This window comes from Macrotis lagotis, chromosome 1 (assembly GCF_037893015.1).
Source record: "Macrotis lagotis isolate mMagLag1 chromosome 1, bilby.v1.9.chrom.fasta, whole genome shotgun sequence".
In the NCBI taxonomy this organism is placed as follows: Eukaryota; Metazoa; Chordata; class Mammalia; order Peramelemorphia; family Peramelidae; genus Macrotis; species Macrotis lagotis.
Window position 1 is genome coordinate 200,078,345 of NC_133658.1, and position 21,880 is coordinate 200,100,224.

The following is a 21,880-nucleotide window of genomic DNA, read 5'->3' on the forward strand; positions in this document are numbered from 1 at the left end:
TATAAATAAGTAACTTGATTTTATAGTAAAATGTTGGATCATGAAATTCCTTAATTATAATACTTGTTAATTATTAAATCAGTTCCTTCAGCAACTTTAATTATGAAAATAACTCTAGTACTGACATAATATATTTTTGCCCTGTAATAACTGTCAGATGAAATAAGCAGCCAATTAAATTTATAACACAAAGTAAAAATAATTATCTTTCTCTCTTATAGGTGATGAAAATAAGATCCAGAGCAGGAAAAAAATATACACAGTAAGCCTGCCTCCAGATGGATATGCTCCATGTTCTCCAGAATTCAACCATAACAGAAAATCAGAAAAATCTGGTAGCACTGATGACACAGAAGGTAAAGAGTTTTGAGTTAGTCATTGAGATCATGTACATTTTTTAAAACTTAATTATTTTTATTTTTTTACAAAATAGTTGATGTTAAGCCCTTATTTATTCCATAATCATAACTATTGCTCAGTTTTCAAGGGAATGTATTTAGAATAAGTAAATCTAGCCTATTTAGAAGAGAAAATGATTAATAAATTATGAGAGTAAATTAATACCTTATTAATATTGGTACAGTACTATTATCTTTTTAAGAGCAGCACCAGCTGTGAAAATAACAAAGAAATAACTTTATAATTTCAGCATCTAACTGTAATATTTCAAATTATGTACTTAAATATATATTTACTAATTTGTCCTAATTTATGCAAAATATATTATAGTTTATCTCATGTCAGTAAGAATTTGTTTCTTTGAGCAGTCTAGTAATGGTTCTATTTATATCTATTTGTGAATATTAGTTATATATAAAAATGATAATCTGAAATTAAATTAGTTAAATATTCCCTTGCCTAATAAATTTCATTAGATGTCTAATTTATTTTTAAAAGTTCTTTATTTATTTATTTATTTAATGGTTTTTGGAAGGGATTAAGTGACTTGCCCAAGGTCACAGAGCTAGGTAATCAATAAGTGTCTGAGATCGGATTTGAACTCAGGTCCTCCTGACTCCAGGGTGGGTACTCTATCTACTGTGCCACCTAGCTGCCCCTATAAAAATATAGATTTGTTCCTCCTCTTACTTCAGCACATAAATTTAAATGCCAGGCTTTCATATGATCTCTTGCCCATATTCCTGGCCCTTGATGTTACTTAAAAAATTCTAACCCAATCTACACCTGTTTTCCAGGCTAGTTTTGCCTATGTTCCAGGCAGTTGGTCAGCTCCTTAATGTAAATATTTATTTAATTGAAGGGAAAAAATAAATTGTCATTTCCACAACAGCAGTCTAAGTTGTACTTATATAAATTGTGTTAATTATTCAGAATATTTTAACTTCATAAAATGAACAGGTATATGAGATGGTTTGATTTTTATTCTGAGATAAAAAATGAATCTTATTCAAGTCCACAAAATAATCAGAGACTGACCATTTACACTGTTCTCAGTGAAGTGGCTCAATGAATAGAGTCTGGACCTAGAGTCAGGAAGACTAGTCATGTGACTATGAGCAAGTCACTTAGTTTTTGTCTTCCTTAGTTCCCTCATCTGAAATGAAGATAATAATACCACCTACCTCCCAGGCTTGTCATAAGGATAAGATTAAATATTTGTATAATGATCTGTAAACCTTAAAGCACTATAAAAATGGTAGTTATTCATTGTTATATATCCTATTTCACAACATATAATTGTTTTCTAGATTATAAATATATTTATTATTTGTTTTAATTGATATATTACATATATGCATATGCTTTTTTTATATTATTTTTGCTTTTATTTTATGTAGCCTATGGCTCATGGGCCTACAATTCTCTGGGATCACATAGATCATGTTAAATCCTGGGGCCTATTCTACTAGAATTGGTTTGTTTCTTTGGAGTTTTTTTTGTTCCGACATGGAATTACATACTCTAGGAACATGTCTAAATGTACTTTACATCTGACTTTTATCTATGATTATCCCAAATCTGATATCCTAGTTTCAAAACAGACAAGAAGGGTTGCAATTCAATGACAGCCTTTATTTCACCCAAAAAGAATATCTTGGACACAAAAACAATTCAAAAGAGTACACAAACATATAGAAATTCATAAACCGAATCAGCTTCACCCTGGAAGTGGACTGGACTGCATTAGTAATTAATATCGGGCCAACTCTTGACATCCCGTATGACATCTTTCCCTATGATCCTAAGATTTGTATCACACTGTCTATTGAAATTAAGTAACCTTAATAATGCTAATAAAAACATAAGGTGAATAATCAATGTGAAAATGGTTTACCTATTTGAGATTTAAATGCCTTTGATTGAACAAATGTTTAATATTTTAGATCCTCTGAGATTCTTAGTAATTATACATGATTTCTTATGCTGTATTTTGAGGTTTTAAAAATACTTGTTGGGGCAGCTAGGTGGCGCAGTGGATAGAGCAGCAGCCCTGGAGGCAGGAGAACCCAAGTTCAAATGTGGCCTCAGACGCTTAATAATAATTACCTAGCTACGTGACCTTGGGCAAGTCACTTAACCCTGATTGTCTGGCATCTAGCACCATCTCCAATCATCCTGATTCATATCTGACCACTGGACCCAGATGGCTCTGTAGGTTGCTAAGTACAGCACCCCCTCATTCAAATCCAATTCATGTACTTGTCATGGCATCACCTTCCTCATAGTCTTCTTTGAGGAAGGACAAAAACATTACCAAGTTTCTGTGTGCAATCTCACTTAGGAATTTTTCTTGATTCTTTTAAGTCCCAGTATATCTGTCAACTGATAGAAATGGTAGATAACTTAAGATAGCTTGAGACATAATCACAAAAAAGGATTTGATTAAGGACAAATAGAGATAAGATGTTGGGAATATAGAATTTATTCATTACCATTTATGTGGGTTTTTTTTTAACAAACTTTCATATGTAATCTCATTTAATCATTACCTAAATCTTGTGAGGTAGATACTATTATTATCCTTATTTTGTAGGTGAGGAAAATGAAGTATGGGAAGATTAAGGATCACAGGTAAATGTGTCTAAATCAGGATTCAAATTCAGGTCTTCTTCCTAACTCAAAGTGTAGAATTCTAGCCATGACAATATCTATGTATGCCTTAAGAGCTACAACACAAGGAAGGTCATGCAAAAGTCTTGCTTTCAATTATAATTAGTAACATAAAAAGACAAGTTGACTTTCCTGAAATCTGTCACTGTAAATCAACATTTGATAAAAGTGATCATTTGGGACTCTTCAGTATCTCTTCCACTTCCAACTAGTGGCCACCTTTATAGTAGAGGGTGAGTTTCCACCAGAGGATTCTCATCATCTAGCTTGGTTCCATCAAAGACAATTCTGGCTGCATATATCTCATAAAAGGAATCCTACAATCATAGAATGATAAAGCTAGAAAGAACTTTAAGACCATCTACTCTACTCTAATTGTATAAAGGAGTAAACTGAATTTCAGACAATGAAGTTGACTTACCCAAGATCATACTACTAGTAAGTGGCTAAGCTTATTCTTTCCCCCTCTATTTTGTAGAATGCTATCTTTCTCATACTATTTCTTAGTTATTATTTTTGCTATTAGACTGAATAAACCAGTAGACAGTATATAGCTATTGAATAAGTTTACTGATGTCCCAATAGATTCCCCTTTTAACATCCAAGGAGACCCCCACATGTGCTATAATTTTCATGAGAAACCGAGTGGGGAAAATAGACCCTTGAAAAAAAGGAGCATTTTTTTTTTCCAAGTCAACCTGTTCATCGTTTTTTTAATAGAACAGCAATATTCCAATATAATCATATGCCACATCTTGTTGATCCATTCTCCAAATTGATAGGGAATCCTTTCAATCTCCAATTCTTCACCACTATAAAAGGAGCTGCTATAAATATTTTTGTGCAAATAGACCCTTCCTACAACTTCTCCCCTCCCCCTTTGATTTGTCTTTGAGATATTACTAGGTTAACAGGTATGCACAGTTTTATAGACCTTTGGGCATAGTTCCAAATTGCTCTCCAGAATGATTGGATCAGTTCACAATTCTACCAATAGTGCATTAGTATTCCAGTTTTCCCACATTCTATTATTTTCCTTTTCTGTCATATTAACCGGTTTTATAGATGTAAGATGGTATAACAGAGTGGATTTACTTTGCCTTTCTCTGATCAATAGTGATTTAGAGCATTTTTTTCACATGATCATAGATTAGATAGCTTTGATTTGTTCATTAGAAAATTGCCTGTTTTTAATGTCTTTTGACCACTAAACAGTTGGGGAATGACTTGTATATTTAAAACTTTGACTCAATTTTCTATATTGGAGAAATAAGGCCTTTATCAGAGTCACTTGCTATAAAATAATTTGTTTCCTAACTTTCTGTTGTCCTTTCAATTTTGGTTGCATTGGTATTGTATATGCAAAACCTTTTTGATTTCATTCAATTAAAATTGTCCATTTCACATCTTGTAATTCTCTCAGTCTCTTTTTTGGTCACAAATTATTCCCTTTTCCAAAGATTTGACAGGTAAATTATTCCCTACTTTCCTAATTTTCTTATGGTGTCTACCTTTATGTTTAAAACATGTATCCATTTTGATCTTATCTTGATGTATGGTATAAGATGTTGGTTTATATCTAGCTTCTGCCGTTCTGTTTTCCTGTTTTCCTAGTAGTTTTTGTCAAATAATGAATTCTTGTCCTAAAAGTGGCATCTTTGGGTTTATCAAACACTAGATTACTATGGCCATTTACTACTGTGTGCCTAATCTATTCTATTGATCCACCACTCTAAATCTTAGCCAATACCAGATAGCTTTGATGATTATTGCAGTTTGAGATGTTATGGCACTTTTGTTTTTCTTGATTACATTGTTATTTTTTACCTTTTGTGATATTTATTATCCATGGATTCTGTTGATATTTTAACTAGCTCTACAAAATAATTTTTGGTAGTATTATTCATATTATACTGAATAAGTAAATTATAATTGTCATTTTTATTATATTTACTCAGCCTACCCATTCACAATTATACTTTTTCCAGTTGTTTAAATCTGACTTTATTTGTGAGAAAAATGTTTTGTAATTGTATTTATATAGGATCTGGCTTTGTTTTGACAAGTAGGCATTTTTTAAATTGAATTTCTCTTTTTATCTCTTTATGCTGGACTTTGTTGGTAATATATAGAAATGTAGATGATTTATGTGAGTTTATTTTATATCTGCAGCTTGCTAAAGTTATTAATTATTTCAGCTAGTTTTTTATATCATCTGCAAAGAGTGATATTTTTGTTTCCTCATTGCCTATTTGAATTCTTTTAATTTTTTTCATCTCTTATTGCTAGAACTAGCATTTCCAGTACTGAATAATAGTAGTAATAATTGGTATCTGTTTCACTGATTTTATTAGGAATGTCTTTAGCTTAGCCTCATTACATACAATGTTTGCTGATGGTTTTAGACATACTGCTTATCATGTTTAAGTTCCATTTATTCCTGTGCTTTCCTGTATTTTTAAGAAAAATGGGCATGGTATTTGATCAAAAACTTTTTCTGCTTCTATTGAGATTATCATGTGATTGCTGTTGGTTTTGTTATTAATATGGTCAATTATGTTGATAGCATTCTAATATGAAGCAGTCCTGAATTCCTGGTATAAACACCATCTGATCAAAATTGTGTGTTCCTTCTTTTATTTTTTATTTTTTTTTATTCTTTTTTCTCTTTTTCTTTGTTTTTAATTTTTTATTCTCATTTTGTATAAATGTTTTTTTACATTAATAAAATATTCTCGTTTAAGAGTAAATGAAATACCCCCCTCCCCCCCATAAATATAGACTTGCTTGAGCGATAAAGTAAAGGGGAGAGAAAAAAAATTAAAATTAAAAAATAATAGTAATAATTGTAGGTATGGCCAGGTGGCACAATGGACGAAGCACCAGCCCTGGAGCCACAAGCGCCTGAGCTCACATCCAATCCCGTAGACCCAACAATCACCCAGCCGTGTGACATGCAAGCCACCCGATCCCCACTGCCCTGCAAAAACCAAAAAGAAGAAAAAAAAAAAGACCCAAAATAAAATAAAATAGTAATAATAGTAGGGGTGGCTCGGTGGCGGACAGAGCATTGGCCCTTGAGCCAGGAGCACCCAGGTCCAAATCCAGCCTCAGACAACCAACGATCACCCTGCTATGCATCTCCAGGCAAGCCACCCAGCCCCATTTGCCCTGCACCCTCCCCCAAATAATAATAAAAAATGTGCTTCAGTCTTTGTTCCAACACCAACAACTCTGTCATGAGTGGATCACATTCTTTATGGTAAGTTCATCGCAAAAGTTACTTCCATATTTTTCCAACATCGCCATTGCTGATCACAACTCCCTCCTTTCTTATTTCTCCACTACCATGTACTATATTTTCTCTCTCTCCTTTCACTCTGACTCTGCTGTAGGGTAGCTGAGTGGTGCAGCAGACAGATCCCTGGTCCTGGGGCCAAGAGGCCCTGAGCCCCCATACCATCCCTTAGGCTTAGCATCTACCTGGCCCTATGGTCCTGGACAGGCCTTCCAATCCCAGCCCCTTGCAAGAAGTAAAAAAGAAAATGTGTTATATCTGACCACTCTCCCCCCATGGTCCATCCTCTCCTCCTTTATTCACATCCCCACCCCTTCCCCCTGCTCCCCCCTCCTTCTTACTCCAGATGCCTATACCCCATTGAATATATATGCTGTTTCCTCTCCTAGCCACCTCTGATGAGAGCAAAGATTCCCTCATTCCCCCTTGCCTCCCCCCTTCCATATCATTGCAATAGCTCATTGTAAAAAAGAAAAATCTTATTATATGAAATATCTTGGCCTATTCCCCCTCTCCTTTTTCTTTCTTCCATTACATTTCCCTTTTTTTTCTATTGACTCCATTTTTACACCATATTTTATCTTCGAATTCAGCTTTCTCCTGTGCTTCAACTATAAAAGCTCCTTCTACCTGCTCTATTAACTGAGAATGTTCATATGAGTATTATTAGTGTCATTTTTCTATGCAGGAATACACGCAATTCATCATCATTAAGTCCCTCATATTTTCCCCCTCTCCTCCAGTCTCCATGCTTCACCTGAGTCCTGTATCTGAAGATCAAACCTTCTGTTCAGTTCTGGCCATTCCAAAAGGAACATTTGAAATTCCCCTGGTTCATTGGAAGTCCATCTTTTTCCCTGGAAGAGGACATTCAGCCTTGCTAGGTAGTTGATTCTTGGCTGCATTCTAAGCTCTTTTGCCTTCGGGTATATTATATTCCAAGCCCTACAAGCTTCCAATGTAGTTGCTGCTAAGTCCTATGTGATCCTGACTGCAGCTCCACAATATTTGAACTGTGTCCTTCTGGCTGCTTGTAATATTTTCTCTTTGACTTGGGAGTTCTGGAACTTGGCTATAATATTCCTAGGGGTTGGTTTTTTGGGATCTCTTTCTCGGGGTGATCGGTGGATTCTCTCCATTTCTATTTTGCCCTCTGCTTCTAGAATATCAGGGCAATTTTCCTGTAGTAATTCTTTGAAAATGATGTGAAGGCTCTTTTCCTGAACATGACTTTCAGGTATTCCAATAATTTTTAAATTATCTTTCCTAAGTCTGTTTTCCATATCAGTTGTTTTTTCAATGAGAAATTTCACATTTTCTTCTAATTGTTCATTTTTTTGGTTTTGAAGTATTGATTCCTGATTTTTGGTAAATTCATCAATCTCCCTGAATTCTATTCTTTGTCTGAAGGATTTGTTCTCCTCAGAGAGTTTTCTTATCTCTTTTTCCATCTGGCCAATTTTGCTTTTTAAGGCATTCTTCTCCTCAATAACTTTTTGAACTGTTTTATCCATTTGACCTAAGCTGGTTTTTGGCATGCTATTTTCTTCAGCATTTTTTTAGATTTCCTTGACTAAGCTGCTGACTTCATTTTCATGTTTATTCTGCATCTCTCTCATTTCTTTTCCCAGTTTTTCTTCTAACTCCCTCATTTGATTTTCAAAGTCTTTTTTGAGCCTGAGCCCAATTTCTGTTTTTCTTGGAGTCTTTAGATGCAGGAGCTTGTGTTTCCTCATCTTCAGACTGAGTATTTTGATCCTTCTTGGGCTCATTTGCAAAATATTTGTCAGTGGTGCTCCTCTTATTTCTCTGCTTGCTCATTTTCCCAGCCTGGGGCTGGTTTTGGGGTGCTTCCTGAGCTATTGGGACACTTCCATAAGGGTCTCAGTGTGTGAGGCTCTGTCCTCCCTCCTGGTCTGTGAATGACCATGGGCACCCCCCCTCTGCCACGGGGCTCAGGTCGGGGGGATGGCCCTGCTATTCTATGTGGGGAGCCTAGACTGTGATCAGGATCTGAATGTGGTCAGAATCCCAGAGTCCTGTTCCACAGGCAGAGGATAAAGCTCTGTAGTCTCTCTTCACTCCCCCTCCCTCAGCTCAATGGGCTGTGGAAAGACCTGCTGCTAGCTGTATGCCCTGAGGGCTGGGCTTCACATGCTGGCTCTGGCAGAGGCCCCCTGCTGTTCCCCCACTTTGTGTGTGGTGCTCCCCCAGGGTGTAGCTCTGGAGCTCTGGGTGTGGCTCCCAGCACCCTGGGACTGCCTCCGGGATGCTGAAGTTCTTTGGCTCTGGTGGGCCACCCCTCTGGCGGCCGCCCCTCCAACCCTGGGGAGCAGAGCCTTTCTGCTCTTTTCCAGGTTACCTTGAGTAGGAGAACTGCCTCACTGGGTCCCTTTGTGGGTTCTGTCTCTCGAAAGTTTAGTTAGAGTCCTTAGTTTATAAGTTTTATCAGAGAGCGCCTAAGACTCGATCCTTTCTTGTCGCCATCTTGGCTCCGATGTGTTACTTCTAATATATTGCTTTAACCTTCTTGCCTAGTATTTTGTTTAAAATTTTTGCTTCAATATTCATTAAGGAAATGGATCTATAATTTTGTTTTTGAAACTCTTCCTGGTTTAGGTATAAGCATGATATTTGTGAAAAGAATTTAGTAGGACTCCATCTTTACCTTTTTTCTTGTCTTAGAAATAAGTTTTCTTTAAATGTTTGGTAGAATTCACTTGTGATTCTGACCCTGGAGATTGTTTTCTTATGGAGTTCATTGATAGCTTGTTCAATTTCTCTTTCTAAAATTGGATTATTTAAATATTTTATTTCCTCTTCTATTAATCTGGTCAATTTATATTTTTGAATTTTTATCTATTTTACTTATATTGTCATATTTATTGACATACTATTGGGCAAAATTGCTCCTAATTATTGTTTTCATTTCCTCTTCATTGGTGATGAATTTAATTTTTGTTACTAATATTTTGGTTTTCTTTTTTAAAAAATCACACAAACCAATAGTTTGTGTATTTTGTGGTTTTTTTCCCGCTAAAACCAACTTCTCATTTCATTTATTAAAACAATGATTTTCTTTCAATTTTATTAATCTCCTATGATTTTGGTGTTTAATTGGGGATATTTAATTTTTTTCTATATTTTTTGAGTTGCAAGTCCCATTATTTGACCTCTTTTATTGGTCTATTTAGAGAAATAAATTTTCCTCTAAGTATTGCTTTGGCTGCATCCCATAAATTTTGTTTCATTTTGTCATTCTCTTAAATGAAATTATTAGATTAGATTATTTAGCTTCCAATTAATTTTTAATCTATCTTTCTGTGACTTTTTATTAAATGTAATTTTATTGCATTATGATCTTAAAGAGGATGCATTTAATCTCTTTGCATTTAACTGTGAAGTTTTTATACGTTCAGTCAGCTTTTGTACAGGTTCCATATATCACTGAGAAAAAGGGTATATTTCTGTCCTTTTTCAATTTTCTTCAGAAATCCATGACATCTAATTTTTAAAAAATTCTATTCACTTCCTTATCTTTTCTGGTTAGATTTGGCTAGTTCTGAAAGAGGAAAGTTGAGGGTGCCCACTATTTTAGTTTTACTGTCTTATTTCTTCTTGTAACTCATATAACTTCTTTAGAAATTTTAATACTATACTATTTGCTATTTGCAGTGTGTGTGTGTGTGTGTGTGTGTGTGTGTGTGTATTTATATAGTATTGGTTATGATACCTTAATGAAAATGTAATTTCCTTCTTTATCTAATAATTAGATCCAATTTTGCTTTTGCTTTCTCTGAGATCATGATTGCTACCCCTGTTTATTTTACTTCAGGTAAAGCTTAATAGGTTCTGCTCCATCTTTTACTGCCTTTACTTTGTATGTATCTCTCTGCTTCAAATATGTTTCTTGTAAAAAATATTGTAGGATTCTGCCTTTTAATTCATTCTCCTATCCACTTCCTTTTTATGGGTGAGTTTATCCAATCATCTCATTCATATTCAGAATTATGATAACTTTGTATTTCCCTACATCCTTCTCTCTCTGTGTCTCATTTCTTGTCTCCCTCCCTTCTTACTTCCCTATAGGATAAGATAGATTCTACAACCAGCTGATAATGTATTTTATTTTCTCATTGAAACAAATTCAAAGATAATAAGTTTAAGTGATATACATCTCCTTCCCTTCTTTTTTTTTTTAGGGTTTTTTTTTTTTTGGCAAGGGCAAATGGGGTTAAGGGGCTTGCCCAGGGCCACACGGCTAGGTAATTATTAAGTGTCTGAGACTGGATTTGAACCCAGGTACTCCTGACTCCAGGGCCAGTGCTTTATCCACTGAGCCACCTAGCTGCCCCTCCTTTCCTTCTTTCTCTCCACTGTAATAGAGCTTTCATACCTCTTCTTGTGAGATAATTTACCCCTTTCTCTCTCTCCCTTCTCTCTTCTCTCATCCCTTATTTTTTTGGGGGGTGGGAATTTTTAAAATATAATTTAAAACTATTTTGTGTCACTACAATATATCAATTTTTACAAATGTAAAATTGTATCATCTGTTAAAGCATTTGCAAAAACTAGACATCCTATTTCAGCTTTTATTGTACAATATCTATATGAAAATATTAATTTTTAATTAGAAAACATAAATTATGCTTTCAATATAGAAGAGACGATCTGATTTAAGAAAATACTATATTAGAAAATCTACCCAGAAAATAACCAACTGTCACAGGTTGCCAAGCTCAATGGGTGTTACAGAATGCCCAGTTTCTAAAACCTTTAAAACCAGTACCAGGGAATCTTCATACAATTGTATCTCTGTACTCCATTATAAATCAAGTTGGTTTATTTAAAAAACAAAAAAGTTGAGGCATTTTTTAGTTTGTACAAGTATTCCAGGTAGCTCTTTCTGTACTAATTATCACAATTCCAAAAAGACAGCAATTCATCCAGTGAAGTCTGCAACCTATCCACACACTCATCTTGCCTCAGGTACTCTCTTCTGGTAATTTTACAGCCAGTAACTGTAGTGTTTCTACCCAATGTAAACAAAGGCTAAGATTCAGTCTTTCACAAAATCAGTTTATATATTTGCATCACAAAAAAAAGTTAGTGTCAAGAACATCATTTGGTCTTCCTTGATAATCTGTAGGTGATGTTTTTCCCTGTAGTGTAATCTGCAAACAGATGCCAGTATTGAGCTAAAATATGACAAAGTAACAGGGTTGTATAGAGAATGGAATTGCAATGGAGTGGGCTTCTGGGTATTCATCCCTTATTTTTTTTTAATAACTCCATCATAGTCAATTTATACCTTGACCCTCTGATTGTTAAGTGTTAGAAGTATCATCTTTCCATATATGGATGTAAACAGTTTGACTTTGTTGAATAACTTATTATTTTCTTTTTCCTGTTTTGATTTTCTGTGTTTCTCTTGAATCTTGTATTTGAAAATTGAATTTTCTGTTTAGCTCTGCTTTTTTTTTAATCAGGAATGTTTGAAAGTCTATTTTATTGAATATCAGTTCTTTCCCCTGAATGATTGTGCCCAGTTTTACTGGATAGATGATTCTTTGTTTTAATTCAAGCTCTTTTGCCTCCTGAAATGTCATATTCCAAGCCCTCCAATCCTTTAATATAAAAGTTTCTAAGTCCTGTGTAATCCTGACTATGGCTCCACAATATTTAAAGTTTCTTTCTGGCTACTTGCAGTATTTTCTCCTTGACCTGAAAGTTCTAGAATTTTCCTAAACTATTCCTGGGAGTTTTCATTTTGGGAATCTCTTTCAAGTGGTGATTATTGAATTCTTTCAATTGCTATTTTACCCTCTACTTTTAGGATATCAGGGAAGATTTCCTTCATAATTTTCTTTATTTTTTATTTTTCCCCCAGCTACATGCAAAAGCAATTTTAGACATTTAATTCCAAAATTTTGAGTTCCAAATTCTCACTTTTCCTCCCTGCCATTGAGAAAGAACATGGAGGTTAAAAATGTGTTGCCATGAAAAATATTACTACCAGTAGTCATGTTGTAAAAGTAAACATAACCCCCATACACACATACAAAGAGAGAAATCTCAAAAATAAAGTGAAAAAAAATAGTATGCTTCAGTCTTATTCAGACAATAGCTCTGTCTTTGGGATGGATGGCATTTTTTTTTATTTTTGTGAGGCAATGGTGCTATGTGATTTGTCCTAAGATCACACAGCTAAGCAAGAACTGAAACTGGATTTAAACTCTGGGCCATTGCTCTATCCACTGTGCCTTCTAACTGCCCCAATGGATAGCATCTTTATCATAACTCCATCAGAGAAATTGCTTCAATGTTTTTTTTCCCAAAGTTGCTATTTTTAGCTGTTATTTCCCTCCATCCTATTCCCCCCACCCCCATTTATTTTATTCTCTTCTTTCACTGTTGCCTTCCAAAGTGTATTGTATTTGACTACCCTTACCTTCTTTCACAATCTTCCCTCTCCTCTATCACCTACACTCCCCTCCCTCCCCCCCATTCCCCTTCTCCCATCCCTTTCCTCTACTTTTTCCTCTAGGGTAAGATAGATTTCTATACCCTATAGTGTGTGTGTGTGTGTGTGTGTGTGTGTGTGTGTGTGTGTGTGTGTTATTTTCTCTCTGGCCCACTTCTGATGAGAATGCTCACTCATTCCCCCCTCACCTTCCCCCATTCCATACCATTGAAAAATATTTTTTCCTTTTTATGTAAAATAACTTAACCCCATTCTACCTCTCCTTTCCTTTTCTCTTAGTACATTCATTTCTTGATCATTGACTCCATCTTTATATCTTCATATTCAGCTCCTCCTGTACCTTGTCCACATATGCTCCTTCTAACTGCTCTTTAAATGAGAAGATTCATATGAGTTATCAGTATCTTCTTCCCATGCAGTAATACATGGAAGTTCAGCATCATTAAGTCCCTCATCATTTGCCCTTCCCCTTCCACCCTCTGTATGCTTCGCCTGAGTCCTGTATTTAGAGATCAAACTTTCTGTTCATCTCTGGTTGTTTCAATAGGAAAGTTTGAAGGTCCCATTTTATCCATTTTTCCCCCCTGGAGAGGTTGTTCAGTTTTGTTGGGTGGTTGATTCTTGGTTGCATTCCAAGCTCTTTTGCCTTCCAGAATATTATATTCCAAGCCCTAATCTCATATTATCTTCACTGTAGCTACATGATATTTGAATTTTTTTTTCTATTTGTAATATTCTCTACTTAACTTGAAAGTTCTGGACTTTGACTATAATATTCCTGGCAGTTTTTATTTTGGGATCTTTTTCAGGGGATGATCAATGGATTATTACAATTTCTTTTTTTTTTTTTAGGGTTTTTTTTTTTTGCAAGGCAAATGGGGTTAAGTGGCTTGCCCAAGGCCACACAGCTAGGTAATTATTAAGTGTCTGAGACGGGATTTGAACCCAGGTACTCCTGACTCCAGGGCCGATGCTTTATCCACTGCGTCACCTAGCCACCCCAATTTCAATTTCTACTTATCCTTTGTTTCTAGGATCTCAGGGCAGTTTTCCTGAAGAAATTCTTGGAAAATGTCATCTATTCTTCTTTCCTGGTCATGATTTTCAGGTAGCTCAATAATTGTTAAATTATCTCCTGGATCTGTTTTTCAGGTCATTTGTTTTTCCAGTGAGATATTTCACATTTTCTTCTAGTTTTTCATTCTTTTGGTTTTATTGTTTCTTGATTTCTCAAAGTCAGTAGCTTCCCTTAGCTCCATTCTACATTTGAAGGAGTTGTTTTCTTCAGAGAGAGTATTCTTATCTCCTTTTCCATCTGGTCAGTTCTAGTTTTAAGGCATTCTTCTGCTCATTGGCCTTTTGAACTGCTTTTTCTGTTAAACCTAAACTGGTTTTTAAGATTTTTCTTCAGTATTTTTTGGTATCTCCATCAAACTGCTGACATGTTTTCATGATTTTCCTACATAGCTTTCATTTTCTTCCCAATTTCTTCTACCTCCCTTACTCAATTTTCAAAATATTTTTTGAGTTCTTCCATAACCTAAGACCAATTCCTGTTTTTCTTGGAAGCTTTGGATTCCAAAGCCTTGACTTAGTTATGGTTTGTGTGTGTGTGTGTGTGTGTGTGTGTGTGTGTGTGTGTGTGCATATGTATTTTGATCCTCCATAGGACCATAATAATTGTCTATGGTCAGATTTCTTTTTTTCTTCTCTTTGCTCTTTTCCACACCCATGACTTGGTTTTAAGTCTTTATTAAAGTGCATTGTCCCAAGCTTTTGAGGGTTTTTGGAGCCGATTTTTTTTTAATTTACTTATTTTTCATCCATATGCACATGTATTTTTTAAGTTATAAAATTACCTTCCCCTCTTCCTTTCAGCAATGGTCAGGTTAGCATTGTACATATATATATTTTTGATAAACATGTTGAGGAATTCCTCAATATGAGGAATTAGAATTAGAGATACATAAGGGATAGTTTTTATAAATTGTTCAGATTCTGAAGGGTTCTGTGTCTGTGTGTGTGTGTGTGTGTGTGTGTGTGTGTGTGTGTTTTCTTCTTCCTCTAGATGGGCATAATATAGTTCATAGCCAGTCCAATACAGTTGTCCTCTGGACTGCTGAGAAAAGCTGCTTCAAACAAGGTTGATCATCTCACAATATTGTTGATGTGTACATTGTTCCCTTGGTTTGCTCCCTTCACTCCACATCAGATCCCATAAGTCATTCCATGCTTCTCTAGAGTCTGACCATTTATGGATTCTTACAGAACAATATTCCATGTAGCTATTTTAAGGGACACCCCCAGAGGCCTCAGTTTCTCCAGGATTTTATCAGAGGCTCTGACTGCTCTCCTGGCCTGTGCTCTGCTCTGCTCTGTGGATACACCCTCTGCCCTGGAGCTGTGAGGAAGGTCCCTGCTCTGTATCGGGCCCCAGACTGACACCTGGATCTAAGTATGGGCAAAGTAATAAATAGAGTGCTGCCTCAGGGATAGTGGAGAGACCTCTGTAGTCTCCCCCAGCCCCCTTCCTGTCCCTGGGCTGAGCGCTCAAAGCAGGTGCTGGGTGGCTGGCCAGGTCTGCGCTGTACATGTGCTGAACTGGGCTCCCCTCTCACGCTGATGTGTCAGGATCTTTCTATTGATCTTCCCAATTGTACTGGGTAATCCCTGGGCTGAGAGGTGCCAGGCTTCCCTGTGGCCCTTCCTAACCCCAGTGCAACAGTCTATTCCCATGAATCTTTCAAGTTTGTCTTGAGCTGGAAAGTTGTTTAGTCTTTCTCTAGAACTTGGATAGTCTCATTATTTAAAGTTATTTGGAATGGTTTAGGGGAGAACTTGAAGGAGTCCATGCCTTGACTCTGCCATCTCGCCTCTGCCCCCTCAAAATTTCTTGAAAGATGCTACCCTGGATCTTTTTTTGACCATGTCTTTCAGATGGTCTAATTATTATTCTAGATCTATTTTTTAAGTCAGTTATTTTTCTTATGAAATATTTTGCATTTTCTTCTATATTTTCACTTTTTCATATATATTTTCACTTTTTGATTTTATTTGATGGATTCTTGATGTCTCATGGAGTTATTAGCTTCTACTTGCCCAATTCCAATTTTTAAGGAATTATTTTATTGAGTTAATTTTTTCACCTCCTTTCCCTATGACTTAATACACTTTTTAAAAAGATGTTTTCCTGTATGAATTTTTATACAACTTGTTCCATTTTTTATGCTTCCTTTATCAGGCTGTTGATTCTTTTTTAATCATTCTTTTGCTTTAACTCTCACTTCTTTTCCCATTTTTTTCTTTTACATCTTCAATTTGATTTTTAAAATAATTTTCGAGCTCTTCCAGGAGTTCTTTTTGACCCCAAGGTCTATTCATATTTCTTTTTGAGACTTCAGATGTAGATGGTCATGCATTATTGTCCTCCCCTGAGTTTGTGTTTTGATCTTCCCTGTCATCATAGTAGCTTTCTCTGATCAGGGTTTTGCTTTGGTTTTTGCTTGTTTTCCAATTTTTTTTAAGGTTTTGTTTTTTTTTTGCAAGGCAATGGGGTTAAGTGGCTTGCCCAAGGCCACACAGCTAGGTAATTATTAAGTGTCTGAGACCGGATTTGAACCCAGGTACTCCTGACTCCAGGGCCAGTGCTTTATCCACTGAGCCACCTAGCCACCCTTTGTTTTCCAATTTTTAAAAGTGACCTTTGTTCCTGGGGCAGAGGAAGCACTGTCCCAAGCATCTTACTCTGGGAGTCAGGGGTCTGACAGTGGGCCTGATGGCTTGCCTGCTGCACTAGGTCCTGAAGACCTCTCATCTGGCCCACTGTGCTGCACTGATACCACCTTGAAGATATTCAGTACTGGGATTAGGGGCCTCCCACTGACTTACCCAGACATCACCTGCAATGGGTACCTGAGTAAGACAGACCTTTCCTAGAGTCCTAAGATATTTGGAACTGGAAAACTGCCTCACTCTATTCTTTTTTGGGTTCTGCCTCTCCAGAATTTGTTGTAAAGCTCAATTTAAAGTTCTTTATAGGGAAATTTGGACCTTTTCTCTGTCATATTGACTTGTCTCCAAGAAGCATCTTTTCAGTGACATAAAGAAAACAGAGAGAATAGTCAATAGATATAAAATGGATCAGATATGCCCAATTTAAAATGAAAATATAAAAGCAGTGTTTTGATTTGGGGAACATTTATAAGGGTTTTTAAAAAATTCGTACAGAATTGTAGAACCTCCTTATTTCATAGCATCAAGATGATGCACAATCCAGTACTGCAATTTTTTATTTGAGAAGAAGAGGACAAATGTACCTTTCTCTAGCTTTGGTTCATATTCCTTCCATATTTGCTTTGAATGTTACTGAACCTATGTTACATTGGTTTGGGGGGGGCGGGGGAGAAAGTCTAGAGACTATACCATACTTAGTTTTTTGTCTTGAAACAGGAGGGGAAATGGGATCCTAGATCTAATTTCAACAAAGGACTATCTGAAGAACATGAGTCAAAAACTGCTACCTAGGGTAGCTAGATGGTACAGGGATAGAGCACCTGGAGTCAGGAGGACCTAAGTTCAGATCTGGCCTCACTCTTTTTTTTTTTTTTTTTTTTTGCAAGGCAAATGGGGTTAAGTGGCTTGCCCAAGGCCACACAGCAAGGTAATTATTAAGTTTGTGAGACCGGATTTGAATCCAGGTACTCCTGACTCCAAGGCAGGTGGGGGGGGGGATGATTAAGGAAAAACAATTGTCAATGAGATCTGGAAGGGGGGAAGACTGTTAAAATGGGACTCGGGGAGCTCAAAAAGTAAAATCAAAGACTCAGAAGAATGACTTCTGGAATCATGTCAAAATGGCTCACAGCCAGGTAAAAACAGAGAAACATTCTTATGTTCAGGTGTTATTTTTACCCATTAACATCCCCTGAAGTCCAGGATCCTGCAATATCAATGTAGATAAATTATACTGATTTATAAACAATACAAGGTTTTTAGTCTCTCAATTTAATCTATAAATTTGTAGGAAATATTATGCATTTTTACATTTTTAAAAGAGGAAAATCATTGGATAATGCTGATGTTAGTAGTATGCATTTTTCAAAAACAATTTTAAATTGTATATATATATGTATATATATATATATACATATATATATATTGCATTATAAATCTTCAAAATGTTATACATTGGGGGCAGCTAGGTGGCGTAGTAGATAAAGCACTGGCCCTGGAGTCAGGAGTACCTGGGTTCAAATCCGGTCTCAAACACTTAATAATTACCTGGCTGTGTGGCCTTGGGCAAGCCACTTAACCCTGTTTGCCTTGCAAAAACTTAAAAAAAAAGTTATACATACAAAAAAGTTTGAGTTTTCTTCAAAGAAATACTCTCTAAACACCAAACTAATATAATGTATGTAAAAAGATAGATAGTTTGGGTGGTAGAAACCTGTCATAATTAAATGTTCTTGAAAGAATTTGTTGTATGTTGAAGTAAGCAACAGCTTGAATTGCCCAGCTAAAAGAAAAGTAATAAATGTGGTGGAGAGTCAAAGAGCAAGTGTTTTAAAAAGTGCTTCAGGTAATGAAATATTCTTAAAATTAATTAGTTCCATCAAAAATCTATTCTCAGGAGCAGCCTACTGCAATATTATAATTAAGCAGTCTGGCATCTGATAGCAAGATGGTAATTCAGATTCATCCTAATTATGCCTAATTATTAATCAAGGAGGCTAAAAGAGTGACAAATCTAGTTACATTTTAATAAATGTATGGTTCATACAATGAATAGTATCAAATTTTGGGGGGTCACCAGAAGTGTTGGCAGTGGAAGGGCTCAAAATATTTTCAGAGTTACAGAAATTCCTTTAAAGCCCTAGGCTTCAATCTGTAAGTATTGAACAAATGACAAGCCTGTTATTACATAACTAGGTTCATCATCAGTTTTTTTAACATGAGTTCTACAGGATCAAGACTGGTCATCATAATTAATCAGTTCTATTGTTTATAATGCTTTCATTTACATTATTTAAGTCATTATGTATCTTGTTCTTTGGGTTCTACTTTCCTTGCTCTACTTTAGTACTTTTTAAAAAAATATGATGATTGGGAGCGGCTAGGTGGCACAGTGCATAGAGCACAGGCCTTGGGGTCAGGAGTACTTAGGTTCAAATCCAACCTCAGACACTTAATAATTACCTAGCTGTGTGGCCTTGGGCAACCCACTTAACCTCATTGCCTTGCAAAATCTAAAAAAAAAAGAAAAAAAGATGATTTTTATTTCAATTTTATCTATTAATAGGTCTTTGTAATACTTATTCTGAACAAATTATCTTATTTGATACTCTATCCTGAACAAATTAAAAACATAAAATAAAGTTCTCTGTACTATATATGTGTGTGTGTGTGTGTGATTAATATATATATTCTGTATTTTAAAATTCTTAACTTCTCTGTCAAGAGGTGAGTGGTATATTTCATCTTCAACCTTTGGCTTAATCATTGTGGTGATTAGAGATTTAAAGTCTTACATATATATGAAATATTGTCATTGTAAAAATTGTTCTAGTTATGCTTACTTCACTTTGCAGAGTGAGAGTTTTTCCCTAGATAACTTATGTTTCCTACTTTGTCAAACACTGATTTATTGAGGTCTCTTATTTCTGCAACACCCCTAGCTTAGTGTGTTCCATCAAAGTAACTTAACCAATCAAGATTCCAGATGATTTTTAGGTCCAATGCTTTATAATATAGGCCTTGGAAGTTCAAGTCTCTCTTCATCTTTACTGTTTTAATCATTTCCCTTGAAATTCTAGATGTTTTGTTTTTTCCAAATGAATTATTATTATTTTATCAAGTTCTGTAAAGTATTCTCTTGGTAATTTGATTGGTATGGTATTAAAAGTATAAATTAATTTTGATAACAATATCATTTTTATTATATTGGCATGACTTTGACATGAGCAAAAATAATAACTATTCTTCTAGTTAATTAGATTGCTCTTTAACTCTTTAAGGAGCACTTTTATTGTTGAATCTTCATAAATCTTTTGTGTGTTTAGAGATGTTGATCCCAAAATATTTCATCCATTTTGTAATTATTTGAAATGGTATTTCCCCTTATATATTGTAACTTGTGTTTTGTTATTATTTTACAGAAATGCTGTTGATTTTTGAGGATTTATTTTGTAGCCTGCAATTTTGCTGAAGCTGTTGTCTCTGTATCTTTGTTGATTCCCTGGGATTTTCCAAGTACACAATCATATAAGCAAGCAGATAGTTCTTCTTCTTGCCTATCTTTATTTCTTTAATTCCTTGTTCTTTTTTGCTATTGCTAGCATTTCTAGAACTATATTAAATAATAGTGGAGAGAGCAGGTCATAGTCATTTAAAAGGATATTACACTCCTCCTTCATTTAACAACCCTTCTCAGTGATCACTTCCAAGGACTTTTCCTCATCTTTCTACGTTTTCTTAAATCCAGAGCACCCTACCAAATGATAAATTAGAAACACAAGTTAGCATTTAGAGGATCTTTAACCCACTAAGACCATCTTTTAAATCCTTTGTTATAGAAGTGGAAATGTGATGTTAGTAAGTAACTATTTCTTTGTATCCTTCCTACCATCTGAGGTGATTAAGTATTTAATGAATAGTAAGTATGAGTGACAGGTCATTTTTAAGCAGAAATTTCATTACCAACTTACAAATCAAAATTGAAAATAGCAATATATGATAAACCCAATTTTATTCATTATTTTATTAAATTATCTTTATTTAGCTTTACTCATTTGGTTAAAATACTTCAATTCCATTCAAATTCATTCACTTGCTCACTTTTTGTACAAAGCAGGTACTTTGATCATTGTCTTTATAGAAGTAAAATATATTTGTTTGACCTATAATAAAAATGTAAATAACTTGTAAATGATAACTGCATTGCCATGTAATAGATTAGCCTCTGTTTTTATGTGTAAACTGTGAGCATTTTTGTGAAAAAATCTTGTTAAATGTTATGTAGCTTGTGATTTGGCATATATGCATATTATAATTACTAAAAGGATTGTATTAAAAACAAAATGTTTATAACCAAAACTATGACAATTGTCAAATATAAATATATGATAAATCTGTAAACTCCTCTTTTCCTTAAATATAGCAAAGATTTCTACATAGATTTTTCTTTATTTTTTAGTTTTAAAGAAATAGTAAGTTTTTTAGCTAAATAGGCATAATACTAATTATATATAACTAGCTAAAAATTTTCTTATTAAATTATTTTTCAGAGATAAGTAATGGAAAAATATAGTCATAAAGATGAAATACAAACAACCCATATTCTATTTATTTTATCAAAACCCTAACCATCCTTTTAGGTCCGATAAGAAGTCATGTCTAAACTTCTACGTCATTTATTATCTATAATATAAAAGTGAAATTTATTTATTTAGCTTACTTTAAGTTCTTTTTCATCCTCATATTGCCTTCAAAGCTCAGGTCTAGTGCCTCTTCTAGCCCTAGAGCCTTTCTGATCCTTCAGCTACACATCCCCTCCTCCAAAAAAGTTTTACTTGCATATACATATTTTTATGTACTTTTGGATATACCTATAACAACCTTTTGATAGAATCCAAGTTCTTTGAAGGGAAGAATATTTTTGGTTTTGACTTTATAATTTCCATACCTGAAATATAGTAAAGCTTCATAATTGTTTTCTGGCAAAGAATTGATTTTCAACTGGATGAACAGTCTAGAAGTTAGGGTTGCAGATAGGGTTCATTGTATGCCCTTAAAGCACACTAATATAATTTTCATGGTAAATGTGTAGTAAATGTTTATTAACTGGTTGATGATCTCTCCTTCAGTTTTGATCACTTCACTTCTCTGAACCTCATTTCATTCACCTATTAAGATGGCAATAATATTATCAATACTGCCTATCTCAAAGGTTGATTTTGAGGAAGGTACTTTGTCAACTGATAAAGTAGGATATAAAAGTGAGTCTTTATTTCCAGTTGTGGAAATGAAGG

The 21,880-nt window shown here is 34.9% G+C and overlaps 1 protein-coding gene across 7 annotated transcripts in view; it reads left to right on the forward strand.

The window, feature by feature from the left end:
- ERICH1 (glutamate rich 1) overlaps positions 1 to 21,880 on the forward strand; it is a 77,886-nt gene that overhangs the window by 33,526 nt on the left and 22,480 nt on the right. For all 7 annotated transcript variants that reach the window (XM_074209551.1, XM_074209548.1, XM_074209552.1 and 4 more), the window contains one exon: positions 222 to 356. In XM_074209551.1, coding sequence (XP_074065652.1) covers positions 222 to 356 — 135 coding nt within the window. The remainder of the gene's footprint in view (positions 1 to 221; positions 357 to 21,880) is intronic.